General features: G+C 36.5%; 2 protein-coding genes and 1 long non-coding RNA gene across 7 annotated transcripts; all 3 read left to right on the top strand.

Annotated features, from left to right (window-relative positions):
• The first annotated feature begins 1,752 nt into the window (after positions 1 to 1,752).
• On the top strand, positions 1,753 to 5,140 carry LOC113350077. Of its 5 annotated transcripts, XR_003360595.1 has the most exons (10): positions 1,753 to 1,829; positions 1,926 to 2,088; positions 2,196 to 2,309; positions 2,859 to 2,929; positions 3,357 to 3,572; positions 3,809 to 3,985; positions 4,092 to 4,200; positions 4,283 to 4,367; positions 4,470 to 4,670; positions 4,775 to 5,140. It is a non-coding gene; the product is annotated as an uncharacterized LOC113350077 (long non-coding RNA). The 5 variants fall into 5 exon arrangements; XR_003360596.1 differs by lacking the exon at positions 3,357 to 3,572 and having other exon boundaries at positions 3,889 to 3,985; XR_003360594.1 differs by lacking the exon at positions 3,357 to 3,572 and having other exon boundaries at positions 3,798 to 3,985.
• Positions 5,141 to 9,287: 4,147 nt separating this feature from the next.
• LOC113354331 (pentatricopeptide repeat-containing protein At4g14850-like) lies at positions 9,288 to 12,169 on the top strand. The gene is made up of 2 exons (XM_026597688.1): positions 9,288 to 11,145; positions 11,677 to 12,169. The coding sequence occupies exons 1-2, from the start codon at positions 9,551 to 9,553 to the stop codon at positions 12,140 to 12,142; spliced, it is 2,061 nt and encodes a 686-aa protein (XP_026453473.1). The 5' UTR covers positions 9,288 to 9,550; the 3' UTR covers positions 12,143 to 12,169.
• Positions 12,170 to 12,376: 207 nt separating this feature from the next.
• LOC113354330 (lactoylglutathione lyase-like) lies at positions 12,377 to 14,463 on the top strand. Its single transcript, XM_026597686.1, has 4 exons — positions 12,377 to 12,520; positions 12,600 to 12,830; positions 13,162 to 13,237; positions 14,098 to 14,463. Exons 1-4 carry the CDS (start codon positions 12,440 to 12,442, stop codon positions 14,139 to 14,141), a joined length of 432 nt encoding a protein of 143 aa, XP_026453471.1. The 5' UTR covers positions 12,377 to 12,439; the 3' UTR covers positions 14,142 to 14,463.
• The last annotated feature ends 3,516 nt before the right edge of the window (positions 14,464 to 17,979 follow it).

Raw genomic sequence — 17,979 nt, 5'->3', positions numbered from 1 at the left:
TTATCTGACTGTTTCTAATTTGACCTAGTACTTCTGACTCTGTCAATCTGACAGAGTTAACTCACTAAGTTTCCTTATCTTGACCTGAGTCGGATCATTGACCGATTCCTGTTAGACTTATTTGACCACTGACCCTGGAATTTGACCCGACGTTGACTGTTAGTAGACCCTTGACCGTTAGTGACTGTTAGTTGATTTTAGTGACTTGGGCTTATGGTAGTTTTCTTAATTAGATGTTTTGTACCTCTTATGATATGAATTAGCCTTTGGCTTCTTCTACAAAGTTGTATATATTCTTAAGACTTAACTATGGACTATAAAATCAATCTAATAGGATTAGTTAAACCTTTAGATATGCAAGAGATGGATAATGAAGAAGTGTAGAACCATGAATGGGCTTAGAGAAATTAGATAGACTTGTATGATTCTTATATGAGCCATTTTGGCTAGCTTCTTAGACTTCTTGTGCGATTAACAGTTAGTCTTATTAACAACGATCGATTTAAAGGATGAACTAGTGGATCGTGGATCTCGAGGTAGGCGTGGCTTGTCATCAAAAGAGGTGGGAATACTTTTGACTCTCTTGTAATCGTTGATGTTTTCTTTTACAATATGTTTATCAAATTCATGCATTGTCTTGTTGTGCATTCCATGCTTTGTTTAAATTGCATTACGATAATTCTGTTGTTTATGTTAATCTTTCCATGGTTTGGAAAGGACTTGTAATGTGTTGTTGTCATATGAATTTTTATGGGAAATACGAATTTCCACTTGTGGTATATAGGATACGCTCCTTCACATTTATATCTACATGAATTCAGCTTTTATTGCTTAGAGTGGGTCATCATGGTCTTGATGATATCAATAGCTAATGAGTGTGGTTATCACGAATATTATACATTGTTTGAAGAAGGAGTTTGTCCATATACATGTTTGTTTATCTCAGTGACTTGGTCAATTTTTAATGTTTTGGGAAAACATTATTGTTTTCCAAATCTTGCCATGATTACTTGAAAGTTAAATGTTATTCCTACTAGGCACCCCTTTAGGGATGATGTGCTCACCCATTCCCACTTTCAATTTCAGAGACGGATCAGAGTTGCGCAGCGAAAGCTTCAAGGGTTGTTTTCGTTAGTTGGTTAACTTCTATTATGTTTATTATATTACATATTGTATCTGTAAACCAAATGACTATTGTATATGTATTATTTGAGAGGACTTCTTGTATAGATATATATGTTTCAGAGCGGGTTAGTTTTGGGTTAAGTTTTGTACCGCATTTGTTAATTGAATGCTTAAGTAAATGTTTTAGATTCTTAGTGCCTCTTTATTTAGTTAATCTCTTGGATTAGTCAGCTGCTAGCTTAGGGGGCGCTACACAGCAGCTCATTTTTTTCCCTTCATCAACACCACACCACTTCCATTACCACCACCATCCACTACTTCCATCACCACAAGAAGACCTTTTTCATCTTCTTTTTCTCCATTGACATGTCTAAGTTTTATGTATGTTGGGAATCTAAACTCTAATGTTGAAACGCTAAAAATTATCTCGATCGAGCTCTAATTCTACCACCACTACCAACACCTTCTTATTAGGTTTACTGAAACCCTAAAAATAGTCACTAGTTGATTCACACACAACTCATTCAACAATCAACATCAGGAGAACATTTGTTCTTAATCTGCCTGTATTTGATTTTTGTAGCTTGGATTTCCTAAACGATGTAATGTGATCCATGTTTCTTTTGCAGTCATTCTTTGATTTGAAGAACACAAACAATGAACTCAAAAGTGAATTTAAAGGACCTTTACGTTAACCCAACAGTGTAAGGAAACACACATTCGCTATGATTTTACCATGTTTATCAATCTTCATCAATACAACTTTTGTTAATGTAAATGTCTACTTGCAAACGAAACAGCAAAGAAGAGAAGCTTGCTTCCGGTCAAAAGTGTGGGTTGGATGGATGGATGTAATGATGAAGACTTAAGAATTTAGGAATGAGTAGGAGCCTTGGTTTGTCTCAAACAGAAACTCTTAACAAGAAATCAGTGAAGATTCGAAACAAGAAAACAACGAGAAATGTAAGTTGTTGTTGTTGGTTAGAATGGATGAGTGACTTTGATTTTGAGTGATTTTGATTCGGTATATAACTCTAACTGTTGGGTCCCTATGCTATTCATGTTTGCAGGGTACGATCGGCTATAAAAGGGGTTGTAAACAATCTTAAGAATCATATAAAAATGATTGGCTTTTCATGTTTGCTATTCATGGATGCAATACAATAGATGTTTCGTTACTGCTGGTAACATTTCTTCTCGTACTTTATTAAATCGTTTAGATCTTTCTTTTGTATCTTGGTATAAAAATCATATATGTGAATTCTTCTGTACTGCTAGATCGACACTGTCTCTACTGTTTTATAGTCAATCATCATGGCATTATCTCATTCAAAACTAACATTGCTTTTATGCATTTATCCTCATAGAAAATATGATGAAAACACGAAAAAGAGAGAAATTTATACAGAAATGTAAACACCATATGTTATTAAAATGTGGAAGACCAAAGCGTCAAACTAGTGAACAATGTGTTAGTTAAATCTACATACAACACTGAATTCCATCTTCTTGTCCCTGCCCAATACTGAGTTAATACATCCTTTAACTTGCGATAAAGTGCAATGAGGGAGAGTAATTTCCCATTAAAGCAGGCAATTCATTTTTCTCTTTGGGTTCTGCCTTTATGTTGTGTAGTCCTCCATGGATTCCCCAAGCTATCTCACACTTGACAGATAGTGTGCCTGCATCTATGATGGGCTGATAACTTTGCACCTTGTCTCATCATCTTGCAGGAAAGCATTTCTAAATTGGCATGGTTCACCAAGACTTTGAACAAAGAACACAGGAAGAAAGGTGAACCAAGGTATGTATTCATATTTGCTTGATTGACGCCACACTTGAAACAGAAAGCATGTTATATTTTCACTAATATGCTTCAAAAACAAAATGTTTTCACTAATTATGGGTGCCATGCTAAGTATAGAATTTGATAACTCAGGTATAGGACTTGACCCTAGCCTTGAGTTGAATCTTATATAGGTGTTGAATGTTAGGGATTAAGGATTGTGGTTTTATTTGACCGAGTTAATGCATACAAGTGATATTGGCAGCTCATGGCCTTGCTTCATTTTCAGTTTAAACTGATTGATTAGTCAAGAAGACTGCAATCCTGAAATGTTCCCATGTTAAGTGTATTTGTGTTTGAACGTTTAGAAGCTCAACCGTAAAATTGTACTTTATTAATCCATTTTACTAAATAAATATCTACTACCAATGTTAATGTGACATAGTGTTAAAATTTGAGAATTCATACGGCAATTAGCTGTGGATAACCCAACCCCACAGATGGAGGCGGCTATGTTGCAGTAGGTTGTTCCGAGGAAGGACAACTACTCTCAAAGCCGGAAAGTTGCTCTTCAGAATGTGGAATCCACTATTTCCTAACTAAGTGGAATATTTACAAAGTTGGCAACAATGGTTTCACATCAAGGAGAACTGGATATCAGGTCTCTTCTTCCTTCTGAAAGGAGAACAATTCATATCCCCCTTGTAATGTAAATCCGTTTTACCAATTTATTGTATTTGTTTTGAGGTTATCAAATACTTAGGGTGAGGGTTACCCTCTTAGTAGATTATACATGAGATTATCTAATATTGTCCCCCTTCCTCATGTATTCATTTTTGATGTTTACTTGGATTTTGGTTTTAATGGAAGATTTTTATCTTCGTAGGCTCCATTCAGTGTGTCAAGATACGAGTTATACCAACACTACTATTTGTATCTGGCATAAACACATTTCTTCAAGTTTTGTTTGGAACCAGGTTACCGGCAGTCATTGGTGGTTCTTATGCCTATATTGTACTTATCCTTTGCATTATCGGAGACTCATCTCTACAACGAATCACTGAACCTCATGAAGTAAGTTCTGCAGAAAAACTTTGATTATCTCTCTACCTCTTTCCATTTCTGCTGCTTAACTTTGACGATTCAGTTAGATTTATGCACATGTATTCTCTACTTGCAGAGATTTTTACACAGTATGATGGAAACTCAAGGAGTCCTGATTGTAGCTGCAAGCTTACAGATCATAGTATCATATTAGGATATAGTCAAGTATGGTGGCTTTTTTCGCAGTACGCATCGATTCGTTTCTAAATATTGTGCTGGCATATGTTCTAATTGCAGCTTACTTAGTTCTTCGTGATTGAATCACAGGTTTTTTAGCCCTCTCGGTATGGCACCTGTAGTTGGATTGGTTGGTTTGGGGTTATTTGAGCGTGCTAACATGGGTTAATATGCCGTGAGTACTCTTCTTCTCCACAACTTCTATAATTTTTCATATGAATTGTATTCATAGAAAGTTGGTTACAAAATTTATTGGCATGGTTTATCTCTTTTATAGGCATGGGGTATGAATTATCTTCGTCATTGTAACCCGCCAATTGTTCATTGTGATTTGTCATCGAATCTGCTGGTTAACAAGAACTGGACTGTGAAGGTGAGCAACATTTTTCTCCCTTTTTGTTACAAAGTGAAAAACACAACCGAGCTTGAGCAGTTAGAAAAGATTCCAAAATTCAAGGCTAGGCCACTGAATGAAAAGGTCAGTTTAGCTTTCTTAGTTTTTGACGCCAGCATGTGAGGTTCAGATAACATTTACTCTTAGTATTAACGAGTTTTAGTATTCACTGTTACTCAAAATGTCAGGTGACGAAGCCTCAGGAGTTCCACTTTTCAATTGATGAATGGATTCCTCCTTGCAAGAATAGTTTTTGAGTTGTTTGACAAGGTACAGACAACATAATCACTTTTCTCTTACAACTTTCATTAAACTCAGAACGCCATCACAATGAGCAGCTATATTTTGGGGATATATGAACTGGTCCCTCTATTTTGTAAGGTGAAGCTATGTAAAAGAATTTGATGTTCAATAATGAACTTAGTCCAAGTTTTCATACTTTGAACTAATAATTTTAGTCCAGATTGTAAATTGAATTTGAGCTCCATTTGAGATAATCCTTTGTGTAATTTGAAACCAACGAATCAATGAATGTTAAATTGAATGATTATTTATGTGCAGGCTTAATTTGATTTGAATTTGATTCTCATTTGAATTCTAATTTGATTCTCATTTGAATTCTAATTGGAGTTTCATTTGATTCTCATTTGAATTTGGTTTTCATTTGATTCTCATTTGAGTTTCAAATCTGTTTGATTTCAGATTTAGTTAGATTCAGTCAGGCCAGTCATCTAATCTGAATCTATTTTTTTTATATTAAGATTTATATCTATGACGGATTGAAGACAGTCATAAAGTTTTGACCGTTAAAATCGGTCGTTGATATAATATTTTCAACGACCCCCAAAGGCACGTCATAATTGAAAAAGACGCTCAAACATCGACCCTTTCTTCGACCGACAAAGCAAGTCATAGATACGAGCTAAATGACTTGCTTTGTCGGTCGCGAAACTGCTGATTTCCACTAGTGGGACTAATGTGCTTAGTTGTTTTTAGTTTGCTAAACTAAATTGGAAAAATTGTTTCGGACAATTGTTTCCTTGGTAACATATCAAAATAAGACTACTTGTAGTTTCGGTTTTGATATTGGTTATCAGAATGTGATGTGTGGAACCCTCGTGCCTAACTCTACATGTTTGCAAGTCTATTCTGAGATTTGTAAGATTCTTTTTGTGTCGTCCTTTATTTTTTCCTTTATTTGTCATTTTTTGTGACAAAAAGGGGAAGAAATATATGGAGTAAACAGGTGATGCTGGCATTGATTTTATATTGATTGGCATAGCTAGGGAAAAGAACATTGATACTTGAATGTTTTATCTAACGAAAGAGTGAAAGCACGGACTAAGGGGGAGTAACATATCATATAAATTGGTATAAAAAAGACGTGCGGATTGAATATATACCTATCTTCCTTAGGGGAAGTATTAGCTTTGTTATTATAATGTCAACATCGGCATTTTCAAGGATTGAATGTAAGCAGTTTTACTGTGCTACTGAATCGGGAATCAAGCGGATTGTAATGAATTCTTTTAATTTGTTTATCCATATGATGTAAAAGTTTTGTCACTAAAATTGACAAAGGGGGAGATTTTTAGAGCATTGCTCGGTTGAACCAACCAAGCGTTGGTATGTCAAGTTTGGTTGTCATATTTTAGTGAATCAAAACTCATGTTAAGAGTCGCTTGATTATGTACTAGAGTCAACTTCGTATAGGTTAGCTTGAAAGTATTAGGATATGAGACATTACAAGTATTGCGAAGTCTTTAAGATGTGAAGAAGCAAGGAGCTACAACGACAAAAATCATCATTCCACTTGAAGTTAGTGATATTTGACTTGAACTGTTTCATTCCCTAACGTATCTTTCAAGTCGTGCATATTGAAAACACAACTGCGAAGCACATTTGAACTCTAGATAGACATAGTATTAAGGAATACAATACGAGGTTTATTGCTTAACCATTAAAATTTGTAGATAAGACATCGCCATAATCATTTGAATGCTATTGTGATTATGTATGGGTATGAGGTGAGGATTTCATCCTAGGGAACAATGTTTACAAGTGTTCTAAGGAAGTAAGTTCATAAACTTGTTGGTGGACCGAAAAGGAAATTTCCAGGTGTTATTGGTCTTGTTATTCATTGCATATCTTATGAACAACCAATATGTGTGAAAAAGTATAACCGCTTACAACTTGTTGTGTTCTTGGTAGAACTATTCACAAAGGCCTGACTTATGTATTGGTATAACTTTTATTAGTAAAACCGATCTTAAATAATCACCTGTGGTATGATCAGATTTTTTATGTCTAACCAATTAAAATGAAAGGGGAACCAATCCTTGTAAGGGATGCAGTACATCAAAGGTAACCTATCCTTGTATGGTGTGCAGCAAGGTTTATAGCAGAAAGGGGAACCGATCCTATGGACATGTGCAACACGTTTTTAGGCAAAGGGGAACAGATCCTATGGACATGTGAAACACATATAAGTTAGATACCATATATATGTGGGGAACCGATCCTAGTACCTAGTCAACCGAATTTTTGGAAAGCTAGTGTGACTATGCACAATACTCATATGGAGGTAGAACCAAAACTTGTTTTGGTAGAACCGTAAACCCATGATTGTGATTGAATGTTGGTTTGAATCAATCAAATAGTTCTTGAAAGTCAGATGAACCAATTCTAAACTTGTTTGGAAGTGTGGCAAATCGGTTTTAAGGTTGTAAGTGTGAAAGAGAACTTACAAAGTAAAGATGTCGACAAACTTTGAACACGTGCTGTGAATGTTTATTTCTTTAATTGTTCAAAGATATTCCTTAACGGCTAAGGGAAGAGAATCCCAGGATCGAAACATAAGTAAGTTAAGAATCTTTTAATTAAGGTTATCAATTTTATTTTGTAGGGAAATTACAGAATTAGTAATGTGCATTTACTAATTAGATTTTCCGAGAGATTTCGATCGTTATTTTTGGACAGAGCATATCCAAGAATTATGAAAACCGAATCTGTGTTTTAATGAATATCTTGAGAGTATTTTCGGTTTTGGAAATTCCTTGGTGTCCAAACTTCCTTGTCTATAAATACTCGAAGTTTTCCTTTCTAGCAAACTAATCCTTCGTAACAACAGATTTACTCTTTTGTTGTTGTTACTGGTGTAGCCGCCTATTCGGAGAGGAGAGTAACCTAATTAGGCGAAATGTCTTACGGCCACGCAGTTTAAAGTCTTCTTTGGGATTGAGAAGCTCTAGCGTGTACCGTTGGTGGGAAACTAGATAATTGCGGTTTCTTTTTTTTTTGATTGATTTTATTGACTAACAGTGGTTGGAATCTGATTGCACCTAGTTTGTTTATTCTTGAGAATCTTCTCTTCTGATATAAGATTCAATCAAACTAGTTCAGAGTTTCGACAGGGATCTTTAGACTGTTGTTAGTTCTAAAGACGATCTTGTGGTAATCCATTTTTAACGGACTCCGTTTTGTGCGTGATTGATCACAAGAGATTCAAGTGATTGTGTGCAGGTTTTTATTGAAGACTTAAGAAGATTTGAAGACAAAGAAGATATTGAAGATATGACTTAGGTTTTATAATCTTTGGTGTGCACAATACTTGTTTCGGTAAAAGAGGATCCAATTAATAATCGGTTTATCCTTGTGGTAGATTGGATTGATTAATTGAGTAGATCGACATCAACACGATTCTTCGGATTAAAGGTGTTGTTGACTTAATCTTAAACGATTACCTTTGGGTGATTGAATATAAGATAGATCTAAGGACCTGTCGAAGGAGTTTATGTTGAGATAAACGGAAGAGCCTTTGTCCGACTCATATCACTTGGTTGGATAGAGTTGATACCAAAAAGATTTGTTGTTCCTTTACTGTTTGGAATACGAAGCAAAGGAATTGTTCCAAGTACGTGACTTATTTATAAGTTGGAGGCGTGGGAATACAGAAGGAACTAGGTGAACTATAGGGTTAGTTACTTGGTCTCAACTATACGAAGTTAGTGTAATTTTGTGTAGCGGCTTAATCCTGAGAGTATTCAATTCTGGACTAGGTCCCGGGGTTTTTCTGCATTTGCGGTTTCCTCGTTAACAAAATCTTGCTGTGTCATTTACTTTTATATTCCGCATTATAATTGTTTTATTATAATTAAAGTAAATTACACAAACGTTAATTCATATTTACTTGATAAGCAATCCTATTGTGTTTGGTTAAGTGCGAACCTTTGTATCAAGTAAACATACTTCGCTGTTGTATTGTCTCGATCTCATATCCATAGACGATCACACGAAATGTGAACCGATTAGTTGTATTGTCTCGACTCAGTTCATAGACAACCATTTTCGGAGAAAGAACTTATAGGTAGGAAAAGTTTTAGCTTGAAATATATTTGAGTACCCTCGACTTTTCAAAGAAGATTACTAATGATGTTATTGACGACGGACTGATCAACAAGGTAGATTTGTTCCGGTGTTTAGAATTTTTCTGTTTAATTTCGGGTCTTCCTAAACTGAGAAATCTCCAATCGCTGTTACGATGGAAACACAAAGCACACATGTATTAGATTATTTGTTTGTTAATTAAATTCTAGTGATTCATATAAAGTCTTGTCGACATATGTTGGATTTCCAATCTAACTCTAACAAACTAGTGATTAGCTTTTAGCAAATAGAGAGATTAGCATAGGGGATATAAATCCATCCCAGATTCAGCTTTCCCCCTGATAAAAACGGCTTTCCCCAATTGAGAGACATTAATAAATTCGCATTTTTGGGGTAGCATTCTGCCCTTGCCGCCAATTGAGACCTGATGTTCGTATAACACTAACCAGCAAGAACTGTAGTCTGTATAACTGCAAGACTATTTTGTTCCCTCCTATATGCATATGAATTCTCTCCCGTTTCTTTCTTTATCCATGCGCCAAACATCTAAACAGGCGCCATGACCTTTACTGGAAGCAATGTCCTCCTCCTTCCTCACTCCAAAAGCGCTTGGCTCGTTAATCGAATCATCCGTCTTAGTTCGGCCTCTTCGTCACGGTCGAGCAACTCATGCTCTGATAATCAAAACCTTTACTATCTCGTTACCTTCTTTCTTATCCAATCACCTTGTCAACATGTATTCCAAACTTGATCATCAAAACTCAGCTCAGCTTGTACTTTCGCTAACTGTAGACCGTTCTGTCGTTACTTGGACTGCTCTAATTGCTGGTTCTGTTCAAAATGGCCACTTCATTCCAGCTTTAGAATGTTTCATTAATATGCGCCGCGAATCAATACGACCTAATGACTTCACTTTCCCTTGTGCTTTTAAAGCTTCGTCAGGTATTCGAGCTCCGTTAGTTGGGAAACAACTTCATGGGCTTGCTGTGAAAGTTGGGTTAATATCTGATGTGTTTGTAGGGTGTAGTGCTTCTGACATGTACTGTAAAACTGAAATTAGAAAAGACGCTAACAAATTGTTCGATGAAATGCCCATACGGAATCTTGCTACGTGGAATGCTTATATTTCAAATTCAGTGCTTGATGGTTATACTCACGATGCAATCAGTAAATTTCTTGAATTTCGCCGTGTGGGCGGGAGTCCAGATTCGATTACTTTTTGTGCGTTTCTTAATGCTTGTGCTGATAGTTCTGATATCTTGCTTGGGCGTCAGTTACATGGGTTTTTGATCCGAAGTGGGTCGAATAATGATGTTTCAGTTGGTAACGGTCTTATTGATTTTTACGGGAAGTGTCGGGAGGTTGAGTTTTCTGAAATTGTTTTTAGTGGAATCTATAAACCAAACAATGTTTCATACGGTTCATTGATTTCTGCCTATGTACAAAACTATGAGGAAGAAAAGGCCTGTGAGACATTTTTGAAAGCTCGAAAAGAAGGTTTTGAGCCTACGGATTTTATGGTTTCAAGTGTTTTAAGTGCTTGTGCTAGTCTTGCTGGACTTGAACTAGGGAGATCTATGCATGGTCTAGCTGTGAAGTCTTGTGTGGAAGGGAATGTGTATGTTGGAAGTGCTCTGGTAGATATATATGGAAAATGTGGAAGCGTAGAGGATTCTGAACGAGCTTTCTTTGAATTGCCAGAGAGGAATTTGTTAACTTGGAATGCTATGATTGGCGGGTATTCTCACCAAGGTAATGCTGAAATGGCTCTAGCAGTGTTTGAGGAGATGTCTGAAGGTGAAAATGGTGTATTGCCGAATCATGTGACATTTGTGTGCGTACTATCAGCATGTAGTCGGGCTGGATACGTGAAGGAGGGGAAAAAGATCTTTGATATGATGCCGGAAAGGTATCAAATTGAGCCAGGGGTCGAACATTATGCTTGTGTGGTGGATTTGCTAGGGAAAGCTGGAATGGTGGAGGACGCATATGAATTCATAAAATCAATGTCGATTCGTCCAAATGTCTCAGTTTGGGGAGCTTTGTTGGGGGCATGTAGAGTTCACGGAAAGCCATTGTTGGGGAAATTAGTAGCTGAGAACTTGTTTCAACTCGATCCCTTAGACTCGGGCAACCATGTCGTGCTCTCAAATACATTTGCAGCGGCTGGCAGGTAAACTCCAAAACTCATAAATTCAACAGGAGGACTCGGAGCCTACTATGATTTAAACCGTTGGTTAGAATTGATCTTTAAAAATATGCTTACAAGAGCTGCCCAACCCTTAATGTGAAATGGACATAAACCGTGTCAGAAACTGAAAACAGGTGACCTTTTCTCTGAATTGCACATTTGCAGCAAGTGGTTTTTCCCTGTAATAATGACTGCCTGACTCGTTTTTCAAGGCCTGTGTGTGACGATAACCCTGGAGCTGTAGTCCATAGCCGATCCTAAACTCTATTTGGTACTGACCTGTAATACCAAATGATTTGAAACTTTAACCTTAGGTTTGAGCTCACCTGAAAGCCAGCTTACAAGGGAAATATGCCTACGAGTTGACTTGCGAACTTTAATATCCTTACCGGGATTAACTATAGTTCTGTTTTTCTTCATCATAACTTCTCTTGAACAAATTAGTTTTTCTTGTGAAAAAAAATGTGTGTAGCTTTTTCCAATTGTCTGATTATTTCAAAGCATCTGATTTAGGTGGGACGAAGCTACATATGTGAGGAAGGAAATGAAGAATGTAGGAATTAAGAAAGGCCCTGGTTGCAGTTGGATTCAAATGAAAAATTCTATGCATGTTTTCCAAGCAAAAGATACCTCCCATGAAAGAAACTCCGAAATCCAGATAATGTTATCCAAACTAAGACGCGACATGAAATCAGCTGGATTCATCCCAGACACCAATTTCGCTCTTTACGATTTGGAAGAGGAAGAAAAAGAATCTGAAGTTTGGTACCATAGCGAAAAACTCGCGTTAGCGTTCGGGCTCATTTCCACATCTCCTGGAATACCTATAAGAATCAATAAGAACCTTAGAGTCTGTGGAGATTGTCATAGTGCAATTAAGTTTATATCAGGTATAGTTGGTAGAGAAATTATTGTTAGAGATAATAGCCGGTTTCATCGGTTTAAAGATAACCTATGCTCTTGTAACGATTATTGGTAATCATTCTTTTTCAGATATCTAGAAACTTGTCCCTCCAGATTAACAGAAGCATTTTTCATGCTGTGGCAGTTATATAATTTTCTAACTGACAAATTGACTAACAGTTTACTGAATGAATCACCCTTCCCAGCTTAGTAATTTTTAACCACAGGATGAAAAACTTGCGTGAAAAAGAGCCGTTTGATTCAATGGACATAAATGTGATTTTGAAATTAGTTTGGCTGGTAACCACTATAAGATGTTGTTTGTATTCGGTTGAAGATCAGTACAAGCAGAGAAACTGAAAACCTAACAAAAATGGCAGCAGCAGGAGTTTATCTTCATCACATAGCAAGAGAAACCCCAGATGTAGAACGTCTTACTAAATTCTATCAAGAGGTAACCTTTTCTTCATTAATAATGTAAATATTTTTATAAAGTTTATTGAAATTGTAAAATGATGTTATTTTTATTGCAGATATTTGGGTTTGAAAGGATTGAAACCCCTGATTTCGGACCAATGAAAGTGGTCTGGTTTAAAATTTCTCCCGTTTCTTCACTTCATCTCATTGAGAAAAACCCAGAAGCCAAGCTTCCAGAAAGTCCATGGAGTACTACTGGAGGTGTTACTGATCCAAAATATCTTCCAAGAGGACATCATCTTTGTTTTGCTGTTTCAAATTATGATACTGTCCTTCAAACCCTAAAGGTAACTCCTTTCTGTCTCTTTGGTCATTTGTCCTTAGTTAACTAGAAAAGCCCTGAAGGTAACCCTTAAAGCTAAAATATCTAAAGACCAAATCAAATAACAAATCCTTACACAAAATTGTATGACACATTTCAAAGTTTAACACTTTACTCCATAGTAGAATATTAGGAGAGGAGAGTGTTTGAAGTTTCAATATTGTCATTCTTTTAGCAGATTTAGTCTATGTTCTGAAAATGAGAATTGGTGGAGGTTTTTGATTGTTGTCGATAATTAGAAGTTCCTCTCTAACTTTTCTGGAAAGTTTTGCTAAACTATGATATGATATTTACAGGACAAAGGTATTGAGACGTTTGAGAAGACGCAGCCTGATGGAAAGACTAAGCAAGTCTTTTTCTTCGACCCAGACGGTAAGCATGTCCTTTGTTTTGCGTGGTATTAAAAAAGAATCAGATTTTAGGGAGGGTTATCTGGAAAAAAGAATCAGAACTAAGGTGGCACAAGGCTGAAGTTACTTAGTATGGAATCTATAGCAATAGCATGTCTTAGAAGGGACATTTATAGGAAAGCTAATACACGGGTGATTTGAATAACATTTTTCTATGACTATAATCGTTTCCATTGCAATGCTCTTCTTTCCATTCCAGTTTGTCTTCTTCTTTTAGGTCAATTGTCAAAAGTTGAACTTTAGTTTAATCGTCAGAGTCGGTAAGTTTGAACCCACTTCAACCTTTCTCATCTGTGTCCCACTTCAACCTTTCTCATATGTGTTGCTGCAAGTTTTTGGGTGAAAATGCTGTTTTTAACTCTCTTCATCTCCTTATGGTATGCATCAGTTTGTACACTCTAGTAATCTTTATTCTCAACTTCACGATTCATGTGGTGCATACTACTTGTGCTGGGTTTGCTGTTGTTCATAGTTGGGAGTACGTTCATCTTGCATCTTTACGGCTCTTCAATCTTTGTGGGAATAAGCTATTACAAACATTGATAGCGGGAATAAATTGATGCTCTAAGGGTCAATGCTGATAACAGCCACCTAGTAATTTATGTCCTTCATCTATCTACCAATCCAGATTCACACAATATGCTGTTTCTGTAAAGTTGATAATACCAATGAAGATAGTTTGCTTGCACAGGCTAATGTTGTTTTGTGTTACAAGTGCCTTTAAACATTTTTCTGTCAAGGCATGTTAACTAGTTAATGTTCATAGTTGTACTATATCGTGTAAACTTCACTGCAAAGTTTTTAACGTATTGTAATGTGCAGGCAATGGTTTAGAGTTTGGAGACTGGGAAGCTCCAAAACTCTGAAACTTTGGTTAGTGCCATCAGTGAGGAAACATTACGTCATGTCAATATTGAGTAAAACGTGCATCACCATCAACTTTGTAATGCAGTTCTAACAATTGATAAGAAGACATGTTTCTATGTTTCTCTCATTGGTCATATGTTGGAACTACTGCTACCAATACTACCAACACTACCAACACCATGGCAGCTAGCTATATCTACTGAAGCTGTAATATAAAAGGAATGTAAATTAGTTCTATGTAGTGCCTAGTTAGTAAGTTCGCGAATGATTCGCGAATCATTCGCGAATTTTTCCGTATCACGAATTTTACCGTTTTATTCGCGTACGTTTGCAATTCCGAACCCAAGTCGCGTATTATGTGGCATTCCCGGATTATTCGCGAATCGTTCACGAATTTTACGTATCCCGAATGATACGTCCGCTTAATTCGCCATAAATTCTTTAGCTTTTACTTTTCAAAGACTCCATTTTTTGGGATTTACTGCCTCCCGAGCATACACGACCGAATATTAGACGTGTTGTAATTTTTATGAAACAAAAACGACTGAAGAGATTTGAAGGTGAGGTGAGAGAGATCTCAAACTCACTAACCAAGCATCTAAACCACCATACGACGTCCTCTTAGATAACTAATGTTGTATCTATTATTAATATCATCATATTAAGTTTATTTTTCCTTTAAGTAACTCACACATATGCATAAAAATTGGTCTATGACCTTATAAATACAAATTATTTGTTATATATAGATACCGAATTTTCAGAGCCGAACTCACATTTATAAATCGAATTATACACGTACGTATGCTGTTCCGAATTACTGACGAATCACGTCCCGTTGACCGAATTTTGGACCGAATCTGGATTTTACAAAACCGTATAATACTCGTACGTTTGCCGTTCCGTACGTTTGCCGAATCCCGAATTGCTAACTAGGATGTAGTGTGAAGAACAAGCTGGCGAATAAATAGTGTTTTTTTTTTTTTAATCCGTTGAAGTAGTAGTATCTTACAATTGCTTGAACTCTAGACAATCTCGTGAGATTTATTGGTGAAAAGTTTACGAGTTCTCCTTTATATTCGTGTTCTAACTTAATGCTGATCTGTAGGTAACGCTAGGGCTGCATGTTTGACAAAAACTGTCGTTGTGTCAAAACAAAGAAAAAATAAAAAAAATCTACAAATTTGCCAAGATAACAAGAAGACAACATGAGCTATCTTGTGAAAACAAAGTTTCAGATTTACAACATGATATGCCTTACAAGTTACGAGAGCGACATGAAGACGAGTTTGGGAGACTATAAAGTGCTAATCATGAGGTTCTAATTCCGTCTTCGAATGTTTCAGTGAAACTTTTTTTTTTTTTTTTTGAAATGGTAGAGAATTATATATGCTCCTTCAAAATTGAAATGGTAGAGAATTACGAGGGTTGGGCAATTGGGTTTGGTAGATTTTTTGTTTAAGAGATTTTGGGTGAGTTTAGAGATTTTGAGAGACTCTCTGAATGATTTTCAAGGAGTTATGGTGGTTCATTGAGACAATAAAACACATATGAATTTCAGCTTACACACATGAGAAAAACAATATATTTATTTATTTTACAAAATTAATATATAAATATTTCAATTTCTATTATTATTATTATTATACAAAGCTTTTGGTTGGTAACCTAGCAACAAGCTGGGCTCCAACACCTTTTTGAATAGCAACGCCTAATCTATGAAAAATAGAGTTACCAAAACCAATACTAGCGTCGTTACTAACTAAACAATTCTTCAGACGCTTGAAAAATCACAAAGTATCCTCACCCAACTCTCCTAGAGTAGAGAAAGCCAAAACACTCAATCCATGGCCATGTGAAATACACTTGTCCAAGTACTTAGAGTGTTTACGTGAAATCGCATTAGATATAGCTTTCCCTGGGACGAAAGAGCGAATTCCATCACCTGTGAAGGGCGAAACACCTGTGACATCCATACAAACATCCTTTCCGTCTTCCCAGTTAAGCACAAGAATATCAGCAGGTTTCAGCTCAATGAAATATATATATTATTATTATTATTATTATTTATTTTTTTAGATAAAGGCCTCAAAAAGGCTAATGATCCCCCTCAACTGTTGGTAGTAACCAAACATGAGGCACAAACCAGTACATAGAGGCATTTTTTGTTTTTGCCCATTGAGTTATACAGAATTACAAACACGCGGTTGAAAGTTAAAGATACGAGCTACTAATTTAGAAGAAAAGAACTGAATGTCTTTGAAAATTGCATCCGTACGCAATTCTCCATCAAACTGGCCAGCTGAAAACTGGTTGATGAGAGTCTTAGCATCACTTTCGACGATGATATGAGTTAACTGTTGCTCCAAGGCTTTCTTCAAGACTTCCCAAATAGCTCTGGCTTCAGCTTCTTCAACAGACTTTACCTCAAAAACTAGGGATGCACAAAAAGAGGCTTTGCTTGAGAAGTCCCTCATCGCAAAACCTGCACCATTTGCTCCAGAAATGTCATCATAGGCATCATCGGTATTACATTTTATCCAACCAACAGAGGGGGGAATCCATTTGTCACATAGGTTAACAGGATAGTAGGAGAGATAGTAAGACAGGTTTTTCTAGTTAAAAGCACGGCAAGATAGAGATAGTAATCCATTTGTCATATATCTTACTAAGACAGATATATGGGTTTCCTGCATGTTTTGGAAGATTAAATTATTCCTACTAGTCCACAGAGACCACAAGATAGTAAGAAAAACACACTGAGCTTCATCAGGGAGTCCAGACAAAGGTTCAATTAACCAAAACAGTCAGTAAAAGATTTTTTTTGAAAAATCTGAGTATTGATGCAAAAATCAGAGAAAAACCAAACTCGACTAGTAAAGGGACAAAGGCCAGAGCATGCATTATGGATTTTGTATGGAATCCTGATTTTCCAGATGCGCATCCAAAGGTTTTTACATGGGGAGAGCCTAAGACCTCTAACCCCAAATAGCCAGATTTTGAAGAAAACTTTCCATTCTTTGAAAGATCCCAAGCCCTCCTGTCAGGAGTGCAAAACTGGCTTAAGGGAATGGTGACAATCTTCTTAACAGAAGCATTATCAAAGTGGGTGTTGAGTTTTGACAGATTCCAGGTTCTGGTATGAGAGTCAATGAAATAAGAAACTTTAATACTAGGATCAGGTGAGACTAGAGGGTTGGGTGTAGCAGTACCTAATGATGGGATCCATTTATCACATCAGGGGTCAATAAATTGACCATCCCCAACAATCCAGGAGATAAAAGGCCTGATAAGTTCTTTTATAACATGCAAACACTTCCAAGTCCAAGAGCACTTACGAGTACACTCGGCATTCGAGAAATCAGTTCTAAGAATGTATTTGGCTTTGAGAACAGTAGCTAGCATACAGGTAGGATTTTCAATAATTCTCCAGGCATTCCTAGCCAGCATAGCCAGGTTGTTTAACTCAGCATTTCTAAAGCCTAGACCACCTTCAGCCTTAGGGGAACATAGGATGTCCCATCCTAAAAGATGCAGTTTCCTGTCTTTAGGAACTAAAATCTCTCCCCATCAGAATTTACAAAGATGGGAGCCCATTTTTTTATACAGATGTTTTAGAATAAGAAAGGCTCCCATTTGAAAAAGAGGGATAGCTTGACCAATATGTTTAATCAAAGTAGTTCTAGCAGATTGAGACATGAGCTTATGTAGCCAAATAGAGATTCTGGCATCCACAACTTGGAGAATACCCATATGGGTTTGAATTTTAGAAGCTCGGAACACAATAGGAGTGCCAAGATATTTTTCTCCCAAATCTCTGCTATTAATCTCTAGAAT

This window comes from Papaver somniferum, chromosome 2 (genome assembly GCF_003573695.1).
Source record: "Papaver somniferum cultivar HN1 chromosome 2, ASM357369v1, whole genome shotgun sequence".
Lineage (NCBI taxonomy): Eukaryota > Viridiplantae > Streptophyta > Magnoliopsida > Ranunculales > Papaveraceae > Papaver > Papaver somniferum.
Note: the sequence above shows the minus strand (reverse complement) of the source record. Positions and strands in the feature narration are given on the sequence as shown.